The sequence below is a fragment of the Mustelus asterias genome, chromosome 12 (genome assembly GCF_964213995.1).
Source record: "Mustelus asterias chromosome 12, sMusAst1.hap1.1, whole genome shotgun sequence".
NCBI classification, from domain to species: domain Eukaryota; kingdom Metazoa; phylum Chordata; class Chondrichthyes; order Carcharhiniformes; family Triakidae; genus Mustelus; species Mustelus asterias.
In genome coordinates, this window is record NC_135812.1 from 85,978,876 (window position 1) to 86,005,246 (window position 26,371).

The 26,371-nt window shown below is 41.1% G+C and overlaps 1 protein-coding gene across 2 annotated transcripts in view; it reads right to left on the reverse strand.

Annotated features, from left to right (window-relative positions):
• The window catches only part of lrrc45 (leucine rich repeat containing 45), a 70,973-nt gene that overhangs the window by 32,332 nt on the left and 12,270 nt on the right, over window positions 1–26,371 (reverse strand). For both annotated transcript variants that reach the window (XM_078225554.1, XM_078225555.1), the window contains exons 7-13: window positions 23,669–23,781; window positions 11,644–11,702; window positions 11,031–11,108; window positions 9,785–9,920; window positions 8,619–8,696; window positions 6,984–7,095; window positions 1,106–1,176 (exon numbers count right to left, since the gene is read on the reverse strand). In XM_078225554.1, the coding sequence (XP_078081680.1) occupies window positions 1,106–1,176; window positions 6,984–7,095; window positions 8,619–8,696; window positions 9,785–9,920; window positions 11,031–11,108; window positions 11,644–11,702; window positions 23,669–23,781 (647 nt within the window). The remainder of the gene's footprint in view (window positions 1–1,105; window positions 1,177–6,983; window positions 7,096–8,618; window positions 8,697–9,784; window positions 9,921–11,030; window positions 11,109–11,643; window positions 11,703–23,668; window positions 23,782–26,371) is intronic.

Genomic DNA, 26,371 nt, shown 5'->3' on the forward strand with positions numbered 1-26,371 from the left:
CTCCGGTTTCCTCCCACAGTCCAAAGATGTGCGGGCTAGGTTGATTGGCCATTCTAAATTGCCCCTTAGTGTCCCGGGATGCATAGGTTAGAGGGGTTAGTTGGCAAATATGTAGGGATATGTGGATAGGGTCTGGGTGGGATTGTGGTTGGTGCAGACTCGATGGGTCGAATGGCCTCTTTCTGCACTGTAGGATTGTATGATTCATTCATAGCAAGAAACGGCTAAAGGTACTGGATACTTCAAAGGCTATGGACCCTGACAACTACCTGGCAATAAACTTAAGCTCAAAAACTAGCCTCGCCCCTAGCCAAGCTGGTCCAATACAGTTACAACACTGGTTTCTACCCGACCATGTGGAAAATTGTCTAGGCATGTCTTCCACAAAAGGAAACACAAATCCAAACTGGCCAATTACCACCGTAACAACCTTATCTCGATCAACAGCAAAGTGATGGGGGCGTCAACAACAGTGTTATTAGGCAGCACATACTCACTTACTGAGGCTCAGTTTAGGTTCAGGCCTCATTGTCTGATCACATTACAGTCTTGGCCCAAACATGGGCAAAATAACTGAACTCCAGATGTGAGGTGAGAGCAACTGCCCTTGAGATCAAGGCAGCATTTGACCAGTTATGGCTAGTGACTAGTGGAGTTCTGCAGGGGTCAGGGTTGGGACCACAACTTTTCACGTCATGTAAATCAATGATCTAGATGAAGTAACTGAGGGCATTGTGGCTGAGTTTGCAGATGATACCAAGATAGGTGGAGAGACAGGTAGTACTGAGGAGACAGGGACACTGCAGAAGGGCTTGGATAAGATAAGGAAGTGGGCAAAGAAGTGGCAAATGGAATACTTCCTCCTTATCGCTAATGCCTACACAATCTCTTCAGTTAGCTCCTTCAGAACTCTGGGGTGTAGTCCATCTGGTCCAGGTGATTTATCCACCTTCAGACCTTTCAGCTTCCCTAGCACCTTCTCCTTAGTAACAGCCATCACACTCACCTCTGCCCCTGACTCTCGAGTACTGAAATGATAGATGTTTGATGCAACACATCACAGTCTTCCAAACACCATTAAGCAGACAATTACAACTCACATTACCTCTTTTTGTCTTAATGCTTCTGAATCTTCCAATACTTCCTTACACCTCTTCTTCTCAACTTCCAGACGTTCTGACAGTTGAAGAAAAGGAAAATGCAATCATTAACTTGGCTTAAAGGACATTTTAATAACATCAGTGAATTCAGGTAAGCTTATTTTAACAAGGTTTAAAAATGTCAGAATGTGCCAGTCATTACATTCTATTTAGCCTTGAATGAAATACCAACCAATAGGTTGGACAGATTTCAAAGAATTTGGGGTTAAACTGTACTTTAGAACCCTATTTACCTTTTTTTTCATTCATGGACTTTGCTTGCATTTCCCTAATTGCCCTTGGGAAGGTGTTAGTGAGCTACCTTCTTGAACTGCTGCAGTCCATGTCGCGTAGGTATAACCACAGTCCTGTTCGGGACGGAGTTCCAGCAACAGTGAAGGAACAGCAACATATTTCCAAAACAGGCTGGTGAGTGGTTTGGAGGGGAACTTTTCAGGTGATGGTGTTCCCATGTATCTGATGCTGTTCCTTTACTAAGATGTGTCTAATATAGAATCATAGAAACCCTACAGTGCAGAAGGAGGCCATCTGGCCCATCGAGTCTGCACCGACTACAATCCCTACAGGCCATACCCTCATATCCCTACACATTTACCCGCTAATCCCTCTAACCTACGCATCTCAGGACACTAAGGAGCAATTTTAGCATGGCCAATAAACCTAACCCGCACATCTTTGGGCTGTGGGAGGAAACTGGAGCACCCGGTGGAAACCCACGCAGACACGAAGAGAATGTGCAAACTCCACACAGACAGTGACCCAAGCCGGGAATCGAACCCAGGTCCCTGGAGCTGTGAAGCAGCAGTGCTTTCCCATCCCACCTTAAAAATTACAAGTGAATAAGTAGTTGCTGTAACAAACAAATTACAAGCACAGCTTTTGACTGACCATATGATGAATAAACTCTGTATGGAATCACTGTCAAATTCTGAGTTTTTAAAGATTTTAGTGAATATCTAGATCTTTAAACAGGGAGTCACAACAAAATTTTAAATGAATACTGCAGTTTTATAATTAGAAAAGCAGAGAAAGCAAATGGGTACATAGTTGATTAAAATGGTTATTCTATGGTTCATATATACTTTGAGTTGCATGAGACACAGTCCAAATGTCTCACTGAAGTAAAAGTTTATTTTAGAAAGTTTATTTATTAGTCACAAGTAAGCTTACATTCATACTGCAATGAAGTTACTGTGAAAATCCTCTAGTCGCCACACTCTGGCGCCTGTATGGGTACACTGAAGGAAAATTTAGCACGGCCAATCCACCTAACCTGCACATCTTTTGGACTGTGGGAGGAAACTGGAGCACCCGGAGGAAACCCACACAGACACGGGGAGAATGTGCAAACTCCACACATACAGTGACCCAAGCCAGGAATCGAACTCGGGTCCCTGGTGCTGTGAGGCAGCAGTGCTAACCACAGTGCCACCGTGCCGCCCACTAATACACTGATCATAGTAAGTTGGAATTCATATTCCTTTCCTCACTGAATGGACTTTGAAATTGGAATATAGAAACTGGTCAGCTGAAGAGAGTATTAAATTCTTGTAAGTTCTTCAAGAACATACCTAGAGGAAAATGTTCCTAATATATCATTCCTTATGGGTTTGGCAAAAGCTTTAATGTGGTTCACCATTATTTCTCCTAAAATAATTGAAATATTCACTTTTGAATTTTTGGAGTTCAGAAATATTTACATCGCTCAACAAAATCAATGAGTATGCTCTTGATTACATGGATAGCATCAGAGTGAGGATTGTGCCTCAATGGACTAGGAATCACAGGTTAACTGGTTCACCCTTTTAATTTCAGAAGTAGATCTGTTTCTACATCAAACAAGGTTTTTGATATCTTTAAAAATACTTTAAACACAAATTCAAATTCTAGACAAGACTGCTGCACATTTTGAATCTGTGCAAGAGTCTTTGGGCCCGATTTTACCATCAAGTTTTTCCTATTGGCTACTTTCTCTTTTCTCATCTAAAATTTCCATTTTGCTAATATCGTTTTAAAACCAAAATCACTCTACAATTTTTAAATACAAGGTCTGTGGTTAGGGGGTCATCAACAGGCTACCATTTCATCTTTGAAACTGTGGCCTCTTTGGTAGACTTGGGTTTCAAGTCACTGACCTCATGCCCTCCAGACTTACAGGGTGCAATGTTACGACCTCATCCCTCGTCCTTTGGAGAGGTGAGGTGATACAATCGGGTCAGAGGCAGGAAATGAGAAACGTGACCAGTTTCTCAACTCGCCTGACTGTACTGGCCATGTTTTGCCAGCGAAATTGGCTTTGTGTCCAGAAAGGGTGCAAAGTCGGTTTAAATATTTATGCATGTCATTAGTGGGTCACTTACACTTATGTGCTTGCTAGTTGAATGGCACACCAGCAAGAATCACAGCTGGTCTCCTTTGGTGGAGACCAGATGTAATGGTCTCACTGGGGACAGCGGAGGCCATTGAAGCCCCCCCCAGGTGATCAAGGGCATGGCCAGGCATTGCCCATGGGGCACTGCCTGCAAGCACCCTAGCACTGCCCAGCGGACACCGTGGCAGTGGTCATCAGGCATCCTGGCAGTGCTGACCAGGCACCATAACTGTGCCAGGGGCAGTGCCAAGGGGGTGGGGAAGGGAAGGGGAGCTCTGCAGGGGTGGTGATCAGGGACGGAAGGGAACGCTGCAGGGGTGGTGATCAGGGATGGAAGGGGGGAATCTCTGCAGACAGAGATGATAGGGGAAGGGGGGAAACTCAGGGGTAATTGGGAAAGGAGGGAACTCTGCACTCGGGGGGGGGGGGGGGGGGGGGGGTAATCAGGGAGGGAAGTGGAACACTGCAGATGCAGAGCAAGGGAACACTGCTGATGCAGGGCAAGGGAACACAGCTGATGCAGGATGATCGGGAGGCAAGGGAAGTCTGCAGACGGGGAGTGAAGGAACGCTGCAAGGGTGGTGATCGGTGGAGTGGGGGGGTGAGAGGTAGTTGTGTGTGTGTGGTGATGTTCGTGAAAAGGTAGCAGGGAGCAGAATGACACAGGGGCAATCAGTGGGAGGTGGGATAGACTGGGACAGAAGGTGACAGGCAGTGAGGGCCAGGTCTGATGTCCTTGGGGTGGTTGGGAGTGGGGGTGCAGCAGGAGATCTCCCAATGCACTGGGAGATCAGGGTGCCTGTGCAATGGCACCCCGAGAGCTCAGCCAGTTCAGGCTCCCGCCGCCTCCAAAAAACACCAACTGTTTCCCCACCAAATCCTAATATGGGATCAATATAACTATAAGCCTTGGATTTGACCTACAATATCTATTTGGATGCAATTTCTCAGATCTTCAACCCTGCAAGTAAATTCAGAGAGATGCACCTCAGCAAGAGTGTTCAACTGAAGCCAGTGAACCACTAGCAACTCCCAAGCCTTGACAATCTAATCTTTGAAGTTTAGGCAACTCAAAAGTTCTGTTTAAAATTATTTTTTCTTCAGTGTTATATCTGGTTTGAATGTTGTAGGCCTGCAGGTTTGGAAAAGGCTATTCTTAACTCTGTGAGAACTGTTGTGCAGTCACTTCAATCTCATCAAGTTGGTTAATTCAGAGATTTCTTCTACATTGTTTATTTCACGTTTTTTCCTGGTGCTTCAGGGAAATACTCATCAGAGGTGCCTATTTAAGCACACGCTGAGCACTGTTGCTCCATTGTGATAAATCACATCAGGTGTAGAATCCAAAGGCAAGCCAACTCCTGTTTTTATTTGTGGTTACCATTCCAAACCATAAAGTAATTTCATTTCTCTTTTCATTGGCCATGGATTATGTTCAGATTTGTTAAAATAAAAACAATTTAATTGTGCTAGGTATAGCCTTTGACAAGCAGTCTCTGCAGGCTATAAAGAATGTTATGTGAAGTTAATATTGCAAAGTCACAGCACAGTTTTCAAACATTACAAAATCCACAACGCTGTTTACAATTTGGTAATTTCAAAAGTAGAGGGTGCTCTGCACCTGACCATACTATATACTTGCTGGAGATCAAAGGTAAAAGTTTCACCAGAAAAACTATATGCCAACCAGGGCATCTCTCAACAGCTAAACCAATGCCAGAGGTTGCTAGGAAGAAGAAACTATGTAGTTTGGAAATAATGTGCTGCACAATAAATTCTGGAGAATTGGAAATTAATTTTGAGACTGTATCCCTCCGACAGTTAAAAGAAACCTATAGAATTACAGCTCTGTCTCCATTTTAAACCCAATCCAGCACCATTTATACCTTTAAAAAAACCCACCTGATATAAAACCTGTAAATATGTGCTACTTATGTTGTTGAGAATTTTGACAAATGAAGTATTTGTAAATTTGTATCGTAAATTTAGAATCATAGAATCCCTACAGAGCATAAAGAGGCCATTCAGCCCATCGAGTCTCCACTGACTCTCCGACAGCACGTCTTACTCAGTCCCACCTATGCTCTATCCCCACAGCCCCAAGTATTTACCCTGTTAATCCCCCTAACCTAACATTGTGGAACACTAAGGAAAAATTTAGAATGGCCATTCCACCTAACCTGAACATCTTTGGACTATGGGAAGAAAAAATTCAAACCACCTGTGGCATCAAACCCATGTCTTCGCAGAGACTGCAGCCTAAATCCAGTGCCACAGATCTCGCGGCCACATTTTAATAGGATTTTCAGGTTTAACCTGAAAGCCTTGGACACAAATCTCTTCTCACACCCTGACTGCATAGATACAAGAATTAGATTTTTTTTTAATAGTTACTTTACAGCTATACCATAAAACAATAAATAAAATGAATTGGAACATATCAAATTACTGCAGAATCTCAATATAGAGAGCATAGGTTTGTGAAATACAGCAGATATGATGTTTTGCAACAAGTCATACACTTTACACCAAGGCCAGTGGGTGGCAGAATCAAACAGTGTCCAAAATATATCAGCTACACTCATGAACATGAGAAACGTTTTTTGCATTGAAGAACAATTTGAAATATATTTTCTCAGTTTCAATTCTGAAAATATACAAATCCACCAAAGCTGAGATAGGTCAATAAAAAAATTCTCATTTATATGCTGTCAGTCACATACACTGACTGCTGTGCCACATCTTTCCTGTGATATACATCGCCTCAATTAGATATTTGCGTACCGTCCATAGCTAACGAATAGTGGGACACCAGTTTGGCATTAAATTTGGATCAAGAATTCCTACAAGACTGACACATTTAGACATTATTTATACTAATCTCGGCATCACATGTTGATGATACTCATTAAACAGATCGATTTTAAAATAGAGACATGTTTTTTAAATGGGTATTAGCTTACAACAAATTAAAGTGCAACCCATTAATAGCAGTTATTTCATGCCCACAATGCGATTGTTAGAACTCACTCTCTTCAGAGAAAGTAATTGAATACTTCACTTTTTAAGTTTAAAATAAATTTAGAGCACAGAGAATTTTAAGTTACATCAGACCAGTAATTAGGAAAGTTACAGTAAAAAAGTACTTATTTTTAAACCTGTTATTATTGAAAGTTTCCTTTTGCAGAGACAAAGCAAAAGGAAGGCAGTGCTGAAAACTTTATGATTGCAATCTGTGCTGCACTGATTCCTTAATTATCGAGAGGCCCAAAGGATTTTCAACATGCACCTGCTTTTATTCTGTAAAATTACGACATTTTCTTATGCATTTCCTGATAAAATTTTAGAAGTAGCAGAGAACTATATATCATGTATAATGACAATATATTTTCTTAGACACTCAAATTATACAAATCCTGTAACTAATTACATCATAAGAGAAGTCAGATTACCTTCAGTTTGCACAATTCTCTGCTTCATCTCAGCAGTCACATTGGCCAATTCTTGTTTCAGTTGGCAAATCTGATCATGTTGGACTTTACACCTTCGGTCTAATTCATCCACCTGTTTGACAAGAATACATAATAAGCATTTGTTATAGTTTCAGGGAATGGGTGAAGACATCGTTGTAGTGAAGGCTGCAAGTGAAGACATAATTGCACAGCAAAATGGTTTAAATTTCTACGATGTAATGAGTTCAGACAATTTTAAATTAGGTTACTGAAGCAGAATGATATATTCATTTTGTTGGTGTCTTGTGCAGTGCCAGAAGTCATTTTGTACAAGCAATTGCCTTTAGGAAGTTTTAAATCGCCACTATAAAGGCACAACAAATATTTATTAGGAAATGTCAATCTGAAAAAGGTTAATGAAAGTTCCAATGCGATGAAACTAAATCATCATGAGAAACAGATCACTCACTATCTTGTGCACTGAACCGTGTGTGAACATGAAATGCAACTTTTCTCAACTTCTTGCACAATAGCAGCTGAAAACTGGTATTATATAACTATGTTTGTTTTTTTAGCAATAATACACTGTACTTTTCAAGCTTCAATGTCTATCTACAAAATACTATTTATTTTCAAAATATAATTTGTTGTTCATCCTTATAAGAATCACCTGTTTGATCTAGGATTCCACCATTGCAATAATAGTGTCTGACAGAGAAGAAAAAGATAAAATGGGAGCTTTTTGTCTCTGGTAACTTGGGAGTTCACGCAGTGATAATGGAGGAAAAAATGCAAGAGATGCTGTAGATTGCAGAAAATTATCTGACTCATGGACACAACTTGCATGTCTGAAGTTTCAAAGTGAATCTATTAAATTTAAATTTCAAGTCATTCCATAAAACCAAATTGCACCAAATTAGTATAGAGAACAAAACCTAGGAGTAAATCATGGATGCACGCCACAAAGCCAAAACCCAGTTAACATTAACGTTTGAAAGAGATAATAATCTTTCATTAGCAACGTCATTCCGATATTTCCCAAATACTTAAAGACACTTGGAAGATTTAGAAAGAACAGAGACACAGAACATCCAATTTTACAACAGGGAAACAGGCCATTTATTCCAAATCAATGTTTTTATGTATTTCCCAAAGTCCTAATCTCATTTTCCTGCTCTGGTCTGATATTTCTTTATCCCTTTTCCTTTCATCCACCTAAATCTAAACTAGGAAAGATCACTGCAGTTTACAGATCAATAACCAGCTCAAAGATTTTTTGTCGATTCCTTAGAACACTTTTAGACACATCCCGGAATCCCTATGTTCCCCTTTGAACATTGCAATGCAGGTTTGAGGGTCATAACATTTGTAGTGTGTGAGTAAACTTACATAACAAAGAAATACTAACTTACAAAACCCCAGAACTTTTAGTGCAAGAAATTATTTTAGGAAGAGGAATGGTTGCAGTTTTGAATATCCTGCAAACTTTGTGCAGTAACAATTGCCAGAATATCTCAATTATGAAAACAATGTAATTTGATTTGCCTGCAAGAACAATCCTAGCCAAACAGAACACATCCCACAATGCATCCAATATAGGAGGCATAGTCTTATTGACGGAGATATTATAACTACCTTGTTTTTGAACTCCAAGTTTTTTCCATTTGCTGTATTTAACTCCCTGGTCAACTTTGCCTCTCGATTACCTGCTTCCTGGTGGGAAAAACAAATTGCTTCAGAATATAAAAAATTTGATAAACATTATGAAAGAAAAATCGATCAGTCCTGTTGTTGAGTGATCAGAAATGCTCCCTTTAAGAAGCACCGGTTAGGTTGCTCAATGTCTGGTAACAAATGGGCAATGTGTATGGCACATGCTCCATGCTTTGATAACGAAAAACAGCCTAAGAGCTTGATTGGTAAACTAAAAGTCGTCTTCTGCATAAACGCCTGGCTGTCCATTTTCAGTGCAGGTTGAAATGCTGGCAGCTGTAGCAACAACAGGAACTGGGTAGAAATGCTGCATCACAACCTTTGGGATGATACTGTCATTTCTACCAACCAGAAACCTCAAAAGCCGCATCCTACCCACAGTTTTGATTTATACATTTATCAAATATAGATGGAACGAAATGCAGTGTGCCAATTAATGGGCCCCCTGACATGAAAACATCAATGGATGGCAGAAAATAAATCTTGCATACTGTTCAGGTGGGACATGTTTCAGCAAGTTGTAAAGTATTCGTGATCAATTTGAAATGCAAGCAAACGTTTGATTGATATACATGTCATGTGCTAGCAAGACAACCTTTCGTTGCTTTTCGTAATGCACTGATGAAACAACTGTATTCCCAAGCAATTGAAGGTACAAGTCAGTGTGACTAGTCTCTTCAGCACTAGAATTAGAGCATAGAAGGAGTGAATCATCCCATTTTACCCGTGTTGGCTCTTTGAAAGTCCAATCCAATTAGTTCAACTCGTCTGCGCTTTCCCCTTTGCCCTAACAAATGTTTCCTTTTCAATTATATATCCAACTTCATTTTGAGAATTAGTAGATAATAATGGGGTAAGTGGTCACTTGGCTTATCTGAACATTCACACCTTCTAGCCCAGAAGCTATGTTGTTTAATAACTTGTATAGCATTGTTTAAAATTGTTACATGACAATGAAGCTAATTGCGCATCTTACTCTGTGCATATCACCTGTTAGCTAATTAATTACATGGAGACAGACACCTCAACAACTCAATCTTTCAGTTGCACATCAATAAAAGTTTTTGTTCAAAAGGCACGATTATTACCTCTTGCTCATTCTTAAGCTCCTTGGAGTGTCTCTCTTTCAACTCAATTTTTTCTATTCTTGTCTTTTCTAGGAATTCTTTCAGGTCACTTGTCTTTTGTTCTGATAATGTTAAAGCGGCCTCTGTCATTTGCACTCTAGAAAAGAATAAAATGGAAAGTCTAGTGAGGTCAATATATCTAGGGAGAACACACTACACAAATAATGTAGACCACACTTAGGATGCAGCACTCAGTTGTGATTATCCTGTTATACCGTGTAAATGGATCCAGAAAACTGATGCCAAGTATAAAGCTGCGAGAAAAGATTTAAGCTTTACAATCAGAAAGGTGTTTAAGAGAATGGGGTGGAGGGAAAAAGGGGCCCTCAAATATAGAATGATACAAGCTAGATTACAAATTCAAATACACAGAGTAGAACTGCAGGAACAGAGAACTGTTGGACAGAGGACATAAATGAAAATTCATTAGCAAAATGTAAATTTATGGAAAAACCCAAAAATGTCTGATATGTTCAAAAAAAACTACCAAATGAGGCAAAAGCATAACCATTAAGTACAGGTAATACAAAATGCAATTAGATATCATGGTGAGAAAATAATACATAAAAAGAATGATGTCCAACAGTCAGACTGTCTTTTATTCATTCCAATTTTTTCTCAAGCTTAATCTAATACTACAATACAAACACAGAAACTAATTATATTTGGAGGAAAAAAGCAAAACATTGCATTTAAATAAATGGTTTGCAAATTATAAATCCATGAAATCCCACTGGAATAATTATGTTTTTTAGCTGATTTACTCGAGAATGTAATTAACCTAACTGAATTGCTAATAAAGAACCATGAGTGTTATATTTGGCTTCTCTGTGTGCCACTTCAGAAGAAAAGAAAATCAGGAGTAGAAGTTTTGAACTTCAAAATATACAACATTTCAAATATTGATTTTAACAGGAGACTCATTGCAATGATTATGAACTGTTTGTTGTTAAAGGAAACTGTGTAAATGGGATAGAAAATTAAACTGACAAGTTGCAGCATTCACAAGGTTACGCTTTCAGACAGAATGCAGATGTTCTGTAGTCATCTAATCTATGTTTGGATTCTCCAGTGTAGAAGTGAACAGAATATGAGCAATGTATGAGCAATGAATGACAACATGGGTTTGAGTGCTTTGAGTGGACTGGCATATAACCCAGCTTTCAGACACTAGATGGACCACCCAGGAGCAAAAAAGACCTCTTACTTTGCTCGCAAAGAATTGATGATAGAACTCTTCTCAGTTAGTGCTTCCTGTAACTGTCCAACTTGCACTGCAGCAGTCCTAAAGAGAAAGTTATTAAAATACATTTTAAAAATTAAAAATCACTAACTATATATCAGCAGCAGGTAGTAGTTTAACTTTAAGGGTGGAAAATTATTCAGTAAATTGAACAAAAGATATGAATTATGAATGGATTGGCATTCCACAATCTTTCAATGAATTTCTTCCAAGTATCATGAATATCCATGGAAAGCCCCAAGTAGGCTGGTGCTGCACGCACACGCGGCCTCCTTTCTGTGCTGCAAACATTCTATCATTCTGAGTACAGAATTGCACTCATATAAATAGCACAATCTTGTCCTTTTGCTTTCCCCCCAGCCCAGTTCTTCTTAAAAATCAGAATTTTTTGATCATTTATTAGTACAAGACATCTTTCCTTTCTGGTTTTCATTTTTTCCCTCTTCTGCACAGAATGAAAAGTGAGAATTTTCTCTTGAGCTGAACAAGATCCAGAGTAAAAGATACAGAAAAAGAAACCCCCTAATTTGAGTAACATTTATAAAGTAACATCTCACATTGAAAAGGTTTCACTGACCTGCCACTTCGTGCCAATTCCTCCTTTTGTTGGTCAATTACACCCATCATATTCAGGAACTACAAAAGAGTTGGAATTGCAGCTTTAAAAGTTAGAATAGCTAATAAAGTGATTGCCTTTGCTGATCAAATAATGGTATTAGTGCAACAATATTAATAGTACATTATTAGTACACAATGGGTTTATCTATGCAAAGCAAAGTGGCCACCTGGAGTGATTACAAATAAGACAGCCACTTAAAAGGCTGGGAACACAGAAGAGCACAATAAGGGCTTAAAATCTTTAACTGGATCATTTTTAAAAAAAGATTACAATCTTTGTAAATATAATTGTTTATAATTAAAATTAAGTATGTACAATCAGATTTTAAAAAGAAATTGTGCATGCATTATGCGGGCAGATGAAAGTGCAGGGAAATGGCATGTTTTTCCACTTCGGACACCCTCAGAAACCAAACATCGGTTAGTGGGAAGAGCCGGCAAGATCACCAGAGAGCTGAGAAATCCAAAGATGTCCAAAGATGTGCGGGTTAGGTTGATTGGCCAGGTTAAAAAAATTGCCCCTTAGAGTCCTGGGATGCGTAGGTTAGTGGGATTAGTGGGTAAAATATGTGGGGGTAGGGCCTGGGTGGGATTGTGGTCGGTGCAGACTCGATGGGCCGAATGGCCTCCTTCTGCACTGTAGGGTTTCTATGATTTCTATGATGAAATCAGGTTCATGCTCGATTTCTCACCTTTCACGATCTTACCGGCACCGCATATCCGGCAAGATCAGCCTCGCATCCGAGGGCACAGAAATCTGCACTTATGCAACTGCACCCTCTGCTGCTATCAGCCAGCTTTTGGGTGATCTAGGCTCCATCCACTCTCCCCCTGCTGGCTGTCAGGTAACATTCAATTTTTAAGTCGCCCAATAAAAGATGCAAATTTCTCCCATTTTCACGCTCGAATATCAGAGGCCGAATATATTCTGATATTCGGGTAAGTGTTCTCCAAGGCGGCCTTCGCGATACACGACGGCGCAGAGTCGCTGAGCAGAAACTGATAGCCAAGTTCCGCACACACGAGGACGGCCTCAACTGGGATATTAGGTTCATGTCACACTATTTGTAACCCCCACAGCTTGCCTGGACCTGCCGAGTTTCACTGGCTGTCTTGTCTGGAGACAATACACATCTTTTTAGCCTGTCTTGATGCTCTCTCCACTCACGTTGTTTGTTTCTTAAAGACTTGATTAGCTGTAAGTATTCGCATTCCAACCATTATTCATGTAAATTGAGTCTGTGTCTTTATATGCCCTGTTTGTGAACAGAATTCCCACTCACCTGAAGAAGGGGCTTAGAGCTCCGAAAGCTTGTGTGGCTTTTGCTATCAAATAAACCTGTTGGACTTTAACCTGGTGTTGTTAAACTTCTTACTGCAACAGGTTGGCCAGAAGAAATTAGGCTGAAAGCTGCCCTTTTGCTTTGTGATTAACCCATTTGAAAGAAACAATTTCTCCTCATCTCAGTCTTAAATCTTACCGCTAATTTTTAAACTGCGTCCCCTAATTCTACACTTCTCCTCAAGGGAAACAGCATGCACCCTGTCAAGTTCCCCCAGGGGTAAATTGCTAACTTTTAATCTGCTGATATCATTTCAGAATCCTGGCAATTTAGGAAAATCATAGCCAGCACATCGACCATCTCTACTGCCATCTCTTTTAGAAGCATAGAACATCAGGACATTACCCTATAAACCAGTCTACAGTTTCATATCTAGTTAATTTGGGAATTGCCAAAGAGAGAAAATTATAAATGGTTAAAGTTAGCTTAATTGAAATGACCACCAAGCCTTTGGCACTGGTGTTAGCTTATGCATCAATTGTGCAAGACCAAACTTCATTTAAAATCAGTTTCACAAATTGAAAAGGAAAATGTTGTCCGGTCTCTGTCAATTAGCTAAATAGTACATATACAACAAAGAAAATCACATCCTTGCCATCCCAGTAGATTTCAGTCACACCTAGACAATATGTTAATAATGAAGGATTTTAGTAAAAGGGATCCTGAAACACAGTTATAATTATATTCATTATTCTTACACATCCACAAAATAATCAGTATGCCTTTGACACCATGCAATTACAGTCACACATGCACTTGTATTGTACAGAGTGGTGCCATCAGGGTGTAATTCCAATCAAACCAAACCTCTCACAAGCTCCACTCCAATCAATAAACTTTACACATGCTTTAAAATTGCACAATAAAGCAGAGGCTTCTGATTTAAGATACCCTTTCAGCAAATAAATTGGCATGGATTAAAAACAGATTGTATTTGCAACAATTCAGGTTTATGCATATTCATTGAACATAGAGATTTTAAATTAAACATTCAGACCAGTGGAAGGTTTAAATTAAAACACAAAATATACATTTCCAAAAATAATAGATATAAACACTGCAGAGGGCCATTGTGTCCATTAGGTTTGTGTCTATGATTTGAAAGCACTTTCTCCCATAATACAGTAGATTACTGCTTTACAAATATATATTCAATGTTTATTTGACAATTACTATCAGACAATGTATTCCAGATTATAAAAACTCCCTACGTAAAAATAAATATCCTGGATTTTTCTGCCAATTATCTAAAATTGATGCCTTCTGGTTAGTGACCCTCCTGCCTGTGGAAACAGTTTCTTCAGAGCTATCAAAACCCCTCGCAATTTTGAACACTTATTAGATATACGTAGCTTTTGTCCATTCCTATCTCGTCCACAGTAGGGAAGTTTTTTGAAAGGTGGGAGAGTTCATTGTTTAAACATAGTGGAACTATTCATATTACATATTGTGGTTACCATTCTCAGATTGCATTAATTATTTTGTACATTCCCATGAACAAGCCCTCACTCCTTCAGAGTCTACAAGTAATTTTAAATGATGACCATCTTGTAACCTTTCCCAGAACAGAGTGCCCTTGTTGTTATAATTTATCCATTGGAAGTAACAGGAACCCTCTAATGTCTTCACAGTCTTCAAATAACAGAAGATAAACCACTTGGTGATCCTATGTAGATTAGACCAAAATCAATGAATCAAATTTATTAAAAGAAAAATTTAACAGTATCAAAAGATTAATCACCAGAAAATACCATTAAAGCTTACAACCCACAAGTTCATAAAATAAAAACTATTTTACCATCTATCTTGATAACACTGAACCTAGACTATTGTCTGCAGCACAAAATATATGTAAAAAGGAACTTTGTGTACAAACACACAATACAATAGGACATGCTCTGTTGCATAGTAGAACAGAATAGAATGCTAACCTGGCTAAAACTGAACTGCATTTCTTGGCCTGGACATGGAACTGCCAATTAAACCATCATTCTCCCCCTTCCAATCCCAAAGTAACTAACCCGGAACATCTAATGCTATAATAGTGTTACCTTTGGTTAGTTGGTAAAATAATTTCAGATGCTGAACAGAGTCAAACGGACTTGAAACACTAACTTATTTTGTCGCTCGACAGATGCTGACCTGCTGAATTTTCCCAGCATTTTCTGTGTTTTTGTTTCAGATTCCAGCATCCGCAGTATTTGGCTTTTACCTACAAGGGCTATGTTTAGTAGCAACATGGGGTGGGGTAATAGAGGGATTTTCTGCTCCGGTTTTCAGGGTTGGGGGTGGGGGGGGGAAAATTATCAGCAAATCCCATGGGACTCCCAAAATGCGATTTATGCCAGCAGGATTTCCTGGTCTGATTGTCCCCGCCCTCTGCCAATGTTGTAATGGGAATTCTGACGTTGTACATCGGGATCCTCATTTAAATATATTTAAATATAATTATCAAGCCTCTAAGCCTGATATTTCCCTTCTTTAGATTATCCATTCACGTCTGCATATCCCCATGACAGGTCCCCCACGATGCACACCTGGCGCACAGACCCCAGTGAAGAGACTACGATCTTTTAAAAACCATGCTGCTGGCGGGGCGGGCCTCTGATGTTGTGGGACCCACCCTCAAGTCCCTAACAATACGGCACAGGAACCCACCCTTGCAGCTGGTGTTTCCATGCTGTTTTTCCTGCTGCAACACTCTGCAAAACAAATGAGATAATTCCGCCCATAGTATCAGGAATAGGAATACGCTCCACACTTCAATGAGATCATGAATGATTGACCCCTAAGTCTACTTTCTTGCCTGATCCCATATCGCTTGATTCCAAAAATTCCCAATTCTATGAGTGAAGAAATTCCTTACATGGGTCTTAATTGATTGACCCCTTAGCCTGAGACTATTCACCCCTCACCCTGAAACAATGCACCCACATTCTAGACTTCTAGCTAGCTGAAATAGCCTCTTAAAGCATCGAGCCTGTCGACTCTTAGATAAAGAATGTATTAAGACTTTCTCAGTCTTCGACACTTACAATGGGGTTCACTAAAGTGGAAAACCAAAAGTAACATAAAAATTATAATTTCTTTCCAGCGGGGTTGATAAAAGCCAGATATTAATATCTGAAGATAAATGAAATTTATAGCAAGTTTAGACAAAAAGTTACTGAAGCTCATACAAAAGTCTTAGGTTAATCAGATTAGTTAGATGAGCTTGTTCCATGTAATTACTGAACAAATAAAAGGATTCCACTTACCACTCCCTCCCGCACCCAATAACTTCTGAAATATTGGTAGGAAAACATCCAGTAATTAAAGGAAGAAAAATATGTGCTTGCTGTTTTAAACCCCATATTTATTTCAGCATCTAATCCAAAAAATACAGAAATTAATTAACTGTGTGTCCAAAGATTAAATTATGTCAAATTGGAAATGATGAAAGACGGAGGAGGGATGATTGGAGAGGCAATTAAGGGTGTTGAAGAACTGTCTACATAGTATAGGGCAACAAGAGAATACTGTTCAAGACTGGAGGAAAATAAAATCGCCACATGCAAATATGAGTCCAACATGATACCTTATAGAACATAGAAAAACTACAGCACAAACAGGCCCTTCGGCCCACAAGTTGTGCCGAACACATCCCTACCTTCTAGACCTACCTATAACCCTCCATCCTATTAAGCTCCATGTACTCATCCAGGAATCTCTTAAAAGACCCTATTAAGTTCGCCTCCACCACCACTGACGGCAGCCGATTCCACTCGCCCACCACCCTCTGTGTGAAAGACTTACCCCTAACATCTCCCCTGTACCTACCCCCCAGCACCTTAAACCTGTGTCCTCTCGTAGCAGCCATTTCCACCCTGGAAAAAAGTCTCTGAGAGTCCACCCGATCTATGCCTCTCAACATCTTATACACCTCTATTAGGTCTCCTCTCATCCTTCGTCTCTCCAAGGAGAAAAGACCGGGCTCCCTCAGCCTATCCTCATAAGGCATGCCACTCAATCCAGGCAACATCCTTGTAAATCTCCTCTGCACCCTTTCAATCTTTTCCACATCCTTCCTGTAATGAGGCGACCAGAACTGAGCACAGTACTCCAAGTGGGGTCTGACGAGGGTCTTATATAGCTGCATCATTATCCCCGGACTCCTAAACTCAATCACTCGATTGATAAAGGCCAGCACACCATACGCCTTCTTAACCACCTCCTCCACCTGCGGGGCCGATTTTAGAGTCCTATCGACCCGGACCCCAAGGTCCTTCTGATCCTCTACCGTACTAAGAGTCTTTCCCTTTATATTGTACTCCTTCATCCCATTCGACCTACCAAAATGGACCACGCGCATTTATCTGGGTTGAAGTCTATCTGCCACTTGTCCGCCCAGTCTTGCATCCTATCTATGTCCCTCTGTAACTTCTGACATCCCTCCAGACTATCCACAACCCCACCAACCTTCGTGTCGTCGGCAAACTTCCCAACCCATCCCTCCGCTTCCTCATCCAGGTCATTTATGAAAATGACAAACAGCAAGGATCCCAGAACAGATCCCTGGGGCACACCACTGGTGACCGACCTCCATTTAGAAAAAGACCCATCTATACCCACTCTCTGCCTCCTTTGGGCAAGCCAGTTCTGGATCCACCGGGCAGCAGCCCCTTGGATCCCATGCCCTCTCACTTTTTCTAGAAGCCTTGCATGGGGGACCTTATCGAACGCCTTGCTAAAATCCATATAAACCACATCTACCGTCTTCCCTTCGTCAATGTGTTTAGTCACATTTTCGAAGAACTCCACCAGGCTCGTAAGGCATGATCTGCCCTTGACAAAGCCATGCTGAGTATTCTTGAGCATACTAAACCTCTCTAAATGCTCATATATCCTGTCCCTCAGGATCTTCTCCATCAGTTTACCAACCACTGAGGTTAGACTCACCGGTCGGTAATTACCTGGGCTATCCCTATTCCCCTTCTTGAAAATAGGAACCACATCCGCAATCCTCCAGTCCTCCGGCACCTCTCCCGTCTCCATCGACGACACAAAGATCATCGCCAGAGGCTCTGCAATCTCTTCCCTCGCCTCCCACAGTAACCTGGGGTACATCCCATCCGGACCCGGTGACTTATCTATCTTGATGCCATTCAAAGATTCCAGCACAACCTCTTTCTTAAAGTCCACATACTCAATCCTTTCAGTCCACTGCACGCCCGCAGTACATCCACCCAGGTCCTTCTCCAATACTCATTGAGCACCTCTGCCATTTCTACTGTATCGTTTGTGCTGGATGTAACTATATAGTTCATTTGATTGCTTCTCTGCTTCCCACTTCATTTTATGTGGAGCTTAAACAAAATATGATGTCAGTGCAGGGGCAAAACACAATTGCATTTCTTTGTAACACTCTGGGGGGAGTTTTACCATTTTGAGTCTAAGTGTCGGATCTGGGCGTCAAATAGATCCGCGCCTGGAATCCTCTTTGCAGCGCGCCCATACGCGTTTTGCCGGCTCTGGCCCGATCCGCGCTGTGTGCGGGGCTTAGTGCTGGCGGACCGATCGGAGCTCTGAACTGCGCATGCAGTTCGAAAAAAAATCTGACAGCGAAAAAGAAAGCAGAGGGAGCGGCTCTCTGACTTTCATCCTCTGGTTGGGGGGGGGGGTTGACGTCTCATCCCCTGGGGGGGGTGGTGGAGAGGGGGTGTAACGTATCATCCTCTGGTCGGGGGGGGGGGTTCCGCTGCCTGTCTGCGGCCGATCCCTCCTGGCACCATCACTGGTACACTCCCAGCCACAGCCATCTCTCCCGCTCTCTCGCACCTGCAGGGAGGAGCAATCTGTGGCTGGTAGTGTACCAGTGATGGTGCCAGGAGGGATCAGCCGCAGACAGGCAGCGGAACCCCCGACCAGAGGATGAGACGTCACACCCCCTCTCCACCACCCCCCCAGGGGATGATTGGTCACACCCTCTCTCTTCCCCCCCCCCCCCCCCCAAGGGATAAGACGTCACCTCCCCCCCCCCCCAGGGATGATCGGTCACACCCCCTCCCCTCCCACCCCCCCCAGAGGATGAGACGTCACACCCCCTCTCCACCAGCCCCCCACCCCCTTCCAGGGGATGATCGGTCACGCTCCTTCCCCTTCCACCCCCATCCCCAGGGGATGATACGTCACACCCTCTCTCTCCCCCTCTCTTCCCCCCCCCCCCCCCCCCCCCCCCGCCGACCAGAGGATGACCTGGGTCAGAGAGCCGTTGCAGTCTCTGACCCCGCTCTTCGGAGGCTGCAGCAGCGACTTCAGACTTTTATTTTGCAGGTTGGTAACAGCGCGGACGTGGATCGGGCCAGAAGACGGTAAAGTGGGATCTGGCGGTAGAGTTGGGCGCGCGGTTCATTAAGTCGACTTAAATGCATGCAAATGTATTTAGATCGTCGGGCCGCCCGATTCGGGCACGCGCCGGACCCGCGCCCGAATCGGGTGTCGGTAAAGCCGTGATCTGCTCGGATTCGGGTGCAGATCGCGTTAAAGGCCCGACGCCCAACTTTACCCCGAAAACGGGCGCGAAGTTTTGGTAAAATCAGGCCCTCTGTTTCACAAATTTTCTTAACATCTGCAGGAGTTTAATTAGGGACCTGATTTCAACAGTACATTGTGAGAAGTACCAAAATAATTTTAGGTACTCATCTATTCGTGGTTTTAGTTACCATGGAAACACAGCAATTCTGATGTGATGTGAATGGCTACATTTGTGTAATGCGTTAGGATCTCACACTACCATTTTCACTTTGCCCAATCGTCTGCAATTCAGTTATTTTTACATAATTCATGATGTGTTTTTACTCAGTATAAAAATACAATAGATTACAGGAACATGGCATTGGAATTTATTTTAGGTGAACAATCAATCCAGCACTTGGATTTTCCTCAATCGCTGAAAAAAATACTTCTTTTTAAACATATTTTAGAATTGTACGTATATATAAACTTATTCAAAACTGAATTGTAGGGAGGTCTGTTGTATTTCAAATCATACAAAAATCTCAAATAGCTGCCGATATATTTGCTGCCCATTTCAAGTTTTCTTCAGGAAACAGGCAAGGTAGAATTTAAATACAGCACCAGATTATATCCTTGAATTTTTGTACTTGGGTGGGAGGCAGGGAACTCTTTTGCAAATCAGTTATCAACACAAATCTATTTTCATATTTTACCTTAACTCCACTTGTTAAGTTTCAAACTGTTGATATCTGGTTATGGTTTAGGAAACTATACTGATTTAACAAGGTTTGTTCAAATATGAAGTTAAGTTTTGATTTCATGTATGTTAGCTTGATTTTCAAAGAGCAAAACCTTTCACTGAACTGTAGTGCAACCATTGGGGACATGCGTAGTTTCTGTTTTGATTCAGCAAAATGTTCTGGAGTCTAAATTTTGATAATGGGCATGGAAGTGATTTTCACTGTATGTGGAATGGCCAACTCCTGCTTCTATTTTCTACGTGTCTATGAGACCAACTGATGGCAGGGCAAGTTACTTCGAGGACAGATCTGTTATCCCAGGAATCAGCCTGGTAAACCTTTGCTGCACTCCCTTAATAGCAAGGACATCCTTCCTCAGATAAGGACACCAAAACTGCACACAATACTCCAGGTGCAGCCTCACCAATGCCTTGTACAATTGCAGAAAAATATCCCTATCCCTATACTCAAATCTTCTCGCTATGAAGGCTAACATGGTGATGGTGGTGGTGGGTGGGAAACGGCATGTAACTTTGCATTGCTCAGCTCACTAAATATGCATTGGCGAGGAGATCAAAGATTCCTGTGGCAGGGGCAGGCAGGAAGTCACTATTCCTGTTGTTACTTCATGGGATCAAAAGGTCCAGGTGCTGTACTTAAAGGGCCTCTGAACAACCTGCACTATTCCTTCCACCTTTGCCCAGCCACTACTACACCCTCTCATGCTAACCTCTTCTCGGTCATCCTCCAAGCAACTTGTCCTGCCATCAGCCGGTCTCACAGAAACGTAGAAAATAGAAGCAGGAGTAGACCGTTCGGCCCTTCACACCTGCTCCGCCATTTATTTTGATCATGGCTGATCGTCAAATTCAATATCCTGATCCCCCCCCTTCCCCCCGTATCCCTTTAGTCCCAAGAGCTATATCTAATTTCTTCTTGAAATCACACAATGTTTTGGCCTCAACTACTTTCTGTGGTGATGAATTTCACAGATTCACCACTCTCTGGGTGAAGAAATTGCTCCTCACCTCAGTCCTAAAAGGTTTACCCCTTATTCTCAAACTATGACCCCTAGTTCTGTACTCCACACCATCGGGAACATTCTAGCTGAATCCACCCTGTCTACTCCTGCAGAATTTTATAAATTTCTATGAGATCCCCTCTCAGTCTTCTAAACTCCAATGAATATAATCCTAACTGACTTAGTCTCTCCTCATATGACAGACCTGCCATCCCAGGAATCAGCCTGGTAAACCTTTGCTGCACTCCCTCTATAGCAAGGACATCCTTCTTCAGATAAGGACACCAAAACTGCACACAATACTCCAGGTGTGGCCTCACCAATGCCCTGTACAATTGCAGTAAAATATCCCTATTCCTATACTCAAATCCTCTCGCTATGAAGGCCAACATACCATTTGCCCTCTTTACTGCCTGCTGTACCTGCATGCTTACTTTCAGTGACTGACGCACAAGGACAACAAGGTCTCGCTATGTATCCACCTCTCAATTTACACCCATTCAAATAATAATCTGTCTTTCTATTTTTGCTACCGAAGTGGATAACCTCACATTTATCTATTATACTGCAAACATAGGCTGGCATTTACAGAAGCTCCCCAAAGAGGTAATTCAGCAGCAATTCATTGATAAATCATGGATGAAGTCGACCGTGCCAGGTGCATGTCACTTACGTGCAGTCGTAAAAGTGAACATTCTAATTTCTCACAGGTGGAGTGGCCTTTTAATGAGCATGTATGATGTGTTAATGCATATAAAGGGTTTCCTGACATTGTGAGGAAGCTTGAACTAACTTTAATCCACCTTTAACGTTCCATGAACTTAATTGCTAAAGTTCATCCCATTGTTAGGAAATTGATATTTGACCTCATGTCAAATTAAGTTCCCCTTGCTGGCAAAGCTGGAAGATTTCCCCATGTTACAGACACTGGAGTCACCTCGTATTACTTCTTACTTGAGGAGGTGCATTCAAATCCTTTGTAAATTTGAACCGACTTTCTGCTAATATTATTTTTTTAAATAAACTGGATTCATTGTTTACAGCACAGATCATATGGCCTGGTTATTTTCTACTTTCAGAAGTCAGAATGCAAGAGCTCAAGTCAAATTCAAATTCATGAAGGAAATTTCACTATCAAGGGCTATTCAATTTCTGTGAAACATCATACTATTAGATATTGTACCTTAAAGTTACACTCCAGTTCTAAGGAGTAAAAACCTTCATGCAAATACATAATAAAGACTTAAAAATATAAGAACTGTTTCGTGAAATATTTCTACTAGCTATAGTCATAGAGTCATAGAGGTTTACAGCATGGAAACAGGCCCTTTGGCCTAACTTGTCCACGCCGCTCTTTTTTTAAGCTCCTAAGCTAATCCCAATTGCCCACGTTTGGCCCATATCCCTCTATACCCCAGCTTATCGATGTAACTATTTAAATGCTTTTTAAAAGACAAAATTGTTCCCGCCTCTACTACTATCTCTGGCAGCTTGTTCCAGACACTCACCACCCTTTGTGTGAAACAATTGCCCCTCTGGACACTATTGTATCTCTCCCCTCTCACCTTAAACCTATGCTCTCTAGTTTTAGACTCCCCTACCTTTGGGAAAAGGTATTGACTATCTAGCTGATCTGTGCCCCTCATTATTTTATAGACTTCTATAAGATCAACCCTCAGCCTCTTACGCTCCAGAGAAAAAAGTCCCAGTCTATCCAGCCTCTCCTTATAACTCAATCCATCAAGTCCCGGTAGCATCCTAGTAAATCTTTTCTGCACTCTTTCTAGTTTAATAATATCCTTTCTATAATAGCGTGACCAGTACTGCACACAGTATTCCAAGTGTGGCCGTACCAATGTCTTGTACAACTTCAACAAGACGTACCAACTCCTGTATTCAATGTTCTGACTGATGAAACCAAGCATGCCAAATGCCTTCTTCACCACTCTGTCCACCTGTGACTCCACTTTCAAGGAGCTATGAACAGGTACCCCTAGATCTCTTTGTTCTGTAACTCTCCCCAATGTCGTACCATTAACTGAGTAAGTCCTTCCCTGGTTCAATCTACCAAAATGCATCACCTCGCATTTGTCTAAATTAAACTCCATCTGCCATTCGTCAGCCCACTGGTCAGTCCATAAACCACAAAACATTTAAATCATGCATTTAAGTTTACTTGATTCACCATCTTAATAACATCTTATTGCGTTTCCCACTTTTACTGCAATTTACAATCAACGAAAATGGATAAAACTTTTTGCTAATATGTGGCACACCCATATAGGAAGCCCATCTAAAGGTATGAATTAGGTTAAAGTCAACATGTAACATCTTGTACTTATATATTGCATTTAGCTATCATACAGTGCTCCAAAGAAAATTTACCTGCTTGTTTTTTTCCACTTTCAAACACTGGATCTCACTGCTGAAGACTTTTGATCGGGTTCTGCTCTCTCTCAAGGTTATTTGACATTCTGAGTTATGATCTACTGCCTGCTCTGTTGGAACACAAACACACAAACTAAGTAACAAGATCATACAAAGCACAAACTGCAGTTCAACATTTCATGAGATCAGGGATTCCGCTAGATATGCACAAATAAAAGATCAGGGAACACAACATAATAGTAACAACAGAATTGCGTAGATCGATGTAAGGGTATTCTATAGTTGGGATCATGGAGACCATGGTTCCAAACTGACCAAGGATGGGTACTAAACATTGAGGGCTATTCAGTGTTTAGGAAGGACAGACAAAAAGGAAGCGGTGATGGAGTTGCATTGTTGATCAAAGAAGATATTGATACAATATTGAGGACAATATGGAATCTGTATGGGTCATATCATGAAACACCAAGGGACTGGGTATTGCGCAATGAAAAAGGATTATTTGGAAATCTAGTTGTGAGAGAACTCTTGGGGATGAGTGACCATAATATGATAGAATTCTTTATCAAGGTGGATAGTGAAATAGTTGATTCTGAGATCAGGATCCTGAATCTCAATAAAGGTAATTATGAGGCATGAGTTCGCTCTGATGGACTCGGAAACATTACTGAATGGAAGGACAGTGTACAGGCAATGGCAGGCATTCAAGGAATGAATAGGTGAACTTCAAAAATTGTTTATTCCTATTTGGCACAAGAGTGGAAAGGGAACTATGGCCAAATCAAGGCTTACAAGGGAAACTAGAAGTAGTATTAGATTCAGAGAAGAAGCATACAAATTAGCAAGAAAAAGCAATGGACCTGAGGTTTGGGAACAGTTTAAAATTCAGCAAATGTAAACCAAGGGATTGATTAAGAAGGCAAAAATAGAGGATGAAAGCAAGCTAACAGGGAACATATAGATTGACTGCAAATGTTTCTATAGGTATGTAAAGAGAAAGAGATTGACAAAAATCAATGTAGGTCCCTTACAGTCAGAAACAGGGGAATTCATACCAGGGAATAAAGAAATGACTGAGGAATTAAATTCATACTTTGCTTCTGTCTTCACAAAGGAGGACATGAGTAATGTACTGGACGTTCTGAGAAACGCAAGTATTAGTGAGGAGCTGAAGGAAATTAGTGGAGAAATTATTTGGGGGAAATTAATGGGATTGAAGGCAGATAAATCTCCAGGGCCTGATAATCTTGATTTGATCTGATTTATAGTTGTGACATGTATAATATAGTGAAAAGTATTGTTTCTTGCGCGCTATATAGACAAAGCATACTGTTCCTAGAGAAGGAAAGGAAAAAGTGCAAAATGTAATATTACAGTCATTGATAGGGTGCAGAGAAAGATCATCGTCCCAGAGTACTTAAGGAAATGGCCCTGGAAATACCAGATCCATTGGTGGTCATTTTCCAAAATTCTTTGGACTCTGGAATGGTTCCTACAGAATGGAGGATAGCTAATGTAAGTCCATTATTCAAAAAGGGAGGTAGAGAGAAAATGGGGAACTGTAGACCAGTGAATCTAATGTCGGTAGTAGGGAAATTGCCAAGTCCGTTACCAAGGATTTCATAGAACAGCATTTCGAAAGCAGTGGTATAATTGGATAAAATCAGCATGGATTTACGAAAGGGAAATCATGCTTGACAAATCTATTGGAATTCTTTGAGGATGTTACTAGTAGACTTTACCAGGGAGAACCGGTGGATGTGGTTTATTTAGACTTTCCGAAGGCGTTCATCCAGATCTCACCTAACAGATTACTATGTAAAGCTAAAGTGCATGGGATTGTGGGTAATGTTTTAAGATGGATAGAAAGCTGGTTAACAGACAGGAAACAAAGAGTTGGAATAAATGTGTCTTTTTCACACTGGCATGCAGTGACTAGTGCGGTTCCGCAGGGTGATCATGTGCTAAACTCCTAATGAGATTGAAATCAAGTCAGTCTCATGCTAACCAGTCTTGCGCCTTTTCTGGGCGAGATTCAGTTTGTGCCAGAAGAAAAGGAGTGGGATGACTGCAAACCGTTTGGCACCAGGCGCAAAACCCATTTTTAGCCCGCATACATTTTCCAGGATTGGCTCGATCTGCGCCAGTTGCAGAGAGGCCAGAAGATCATGGCCACTAAGTTGGTTAGGATATATTCATTGGAGTTTAGAAGAAAGAGGATATCTCATAGAAACTTATAAAATTTTAACAGGATTAGACAGGGCAGATCCAGAAAGAATGTTCCTGATCTTGGGAGCGTACAGAACTAGGGGTCATAGTTTGAGGATAAGGGGTAAATTTTTTAGGGCAGAGATGAGGAAACATTTCTTCACCTCTTTAATGGTGAATCTGTGGAATTCACTACCACAGAAAGTAATTGAGGGCAAAATGTGAGATTTCAAGAAAGAATTAAATATAGCTCATGGGACTAAAGGGATCAGGGGATTGAATTTGATGATGAGCCATGATCATAACGAATGGCGGAGCAGGCTCGAAAGGCCATATGGCTTACTCCTGCTTCTAATTTTTATGCATGTTTCTATGTAGTACAAATGCACTTCTTTGTACAAGGTTAAAAACTTCAATGAGGTGTAAATCAGACTATAATGGATCATCCGCTTGTTATATATCCCACCTAATTTTCATTCCTACAGATGTGAG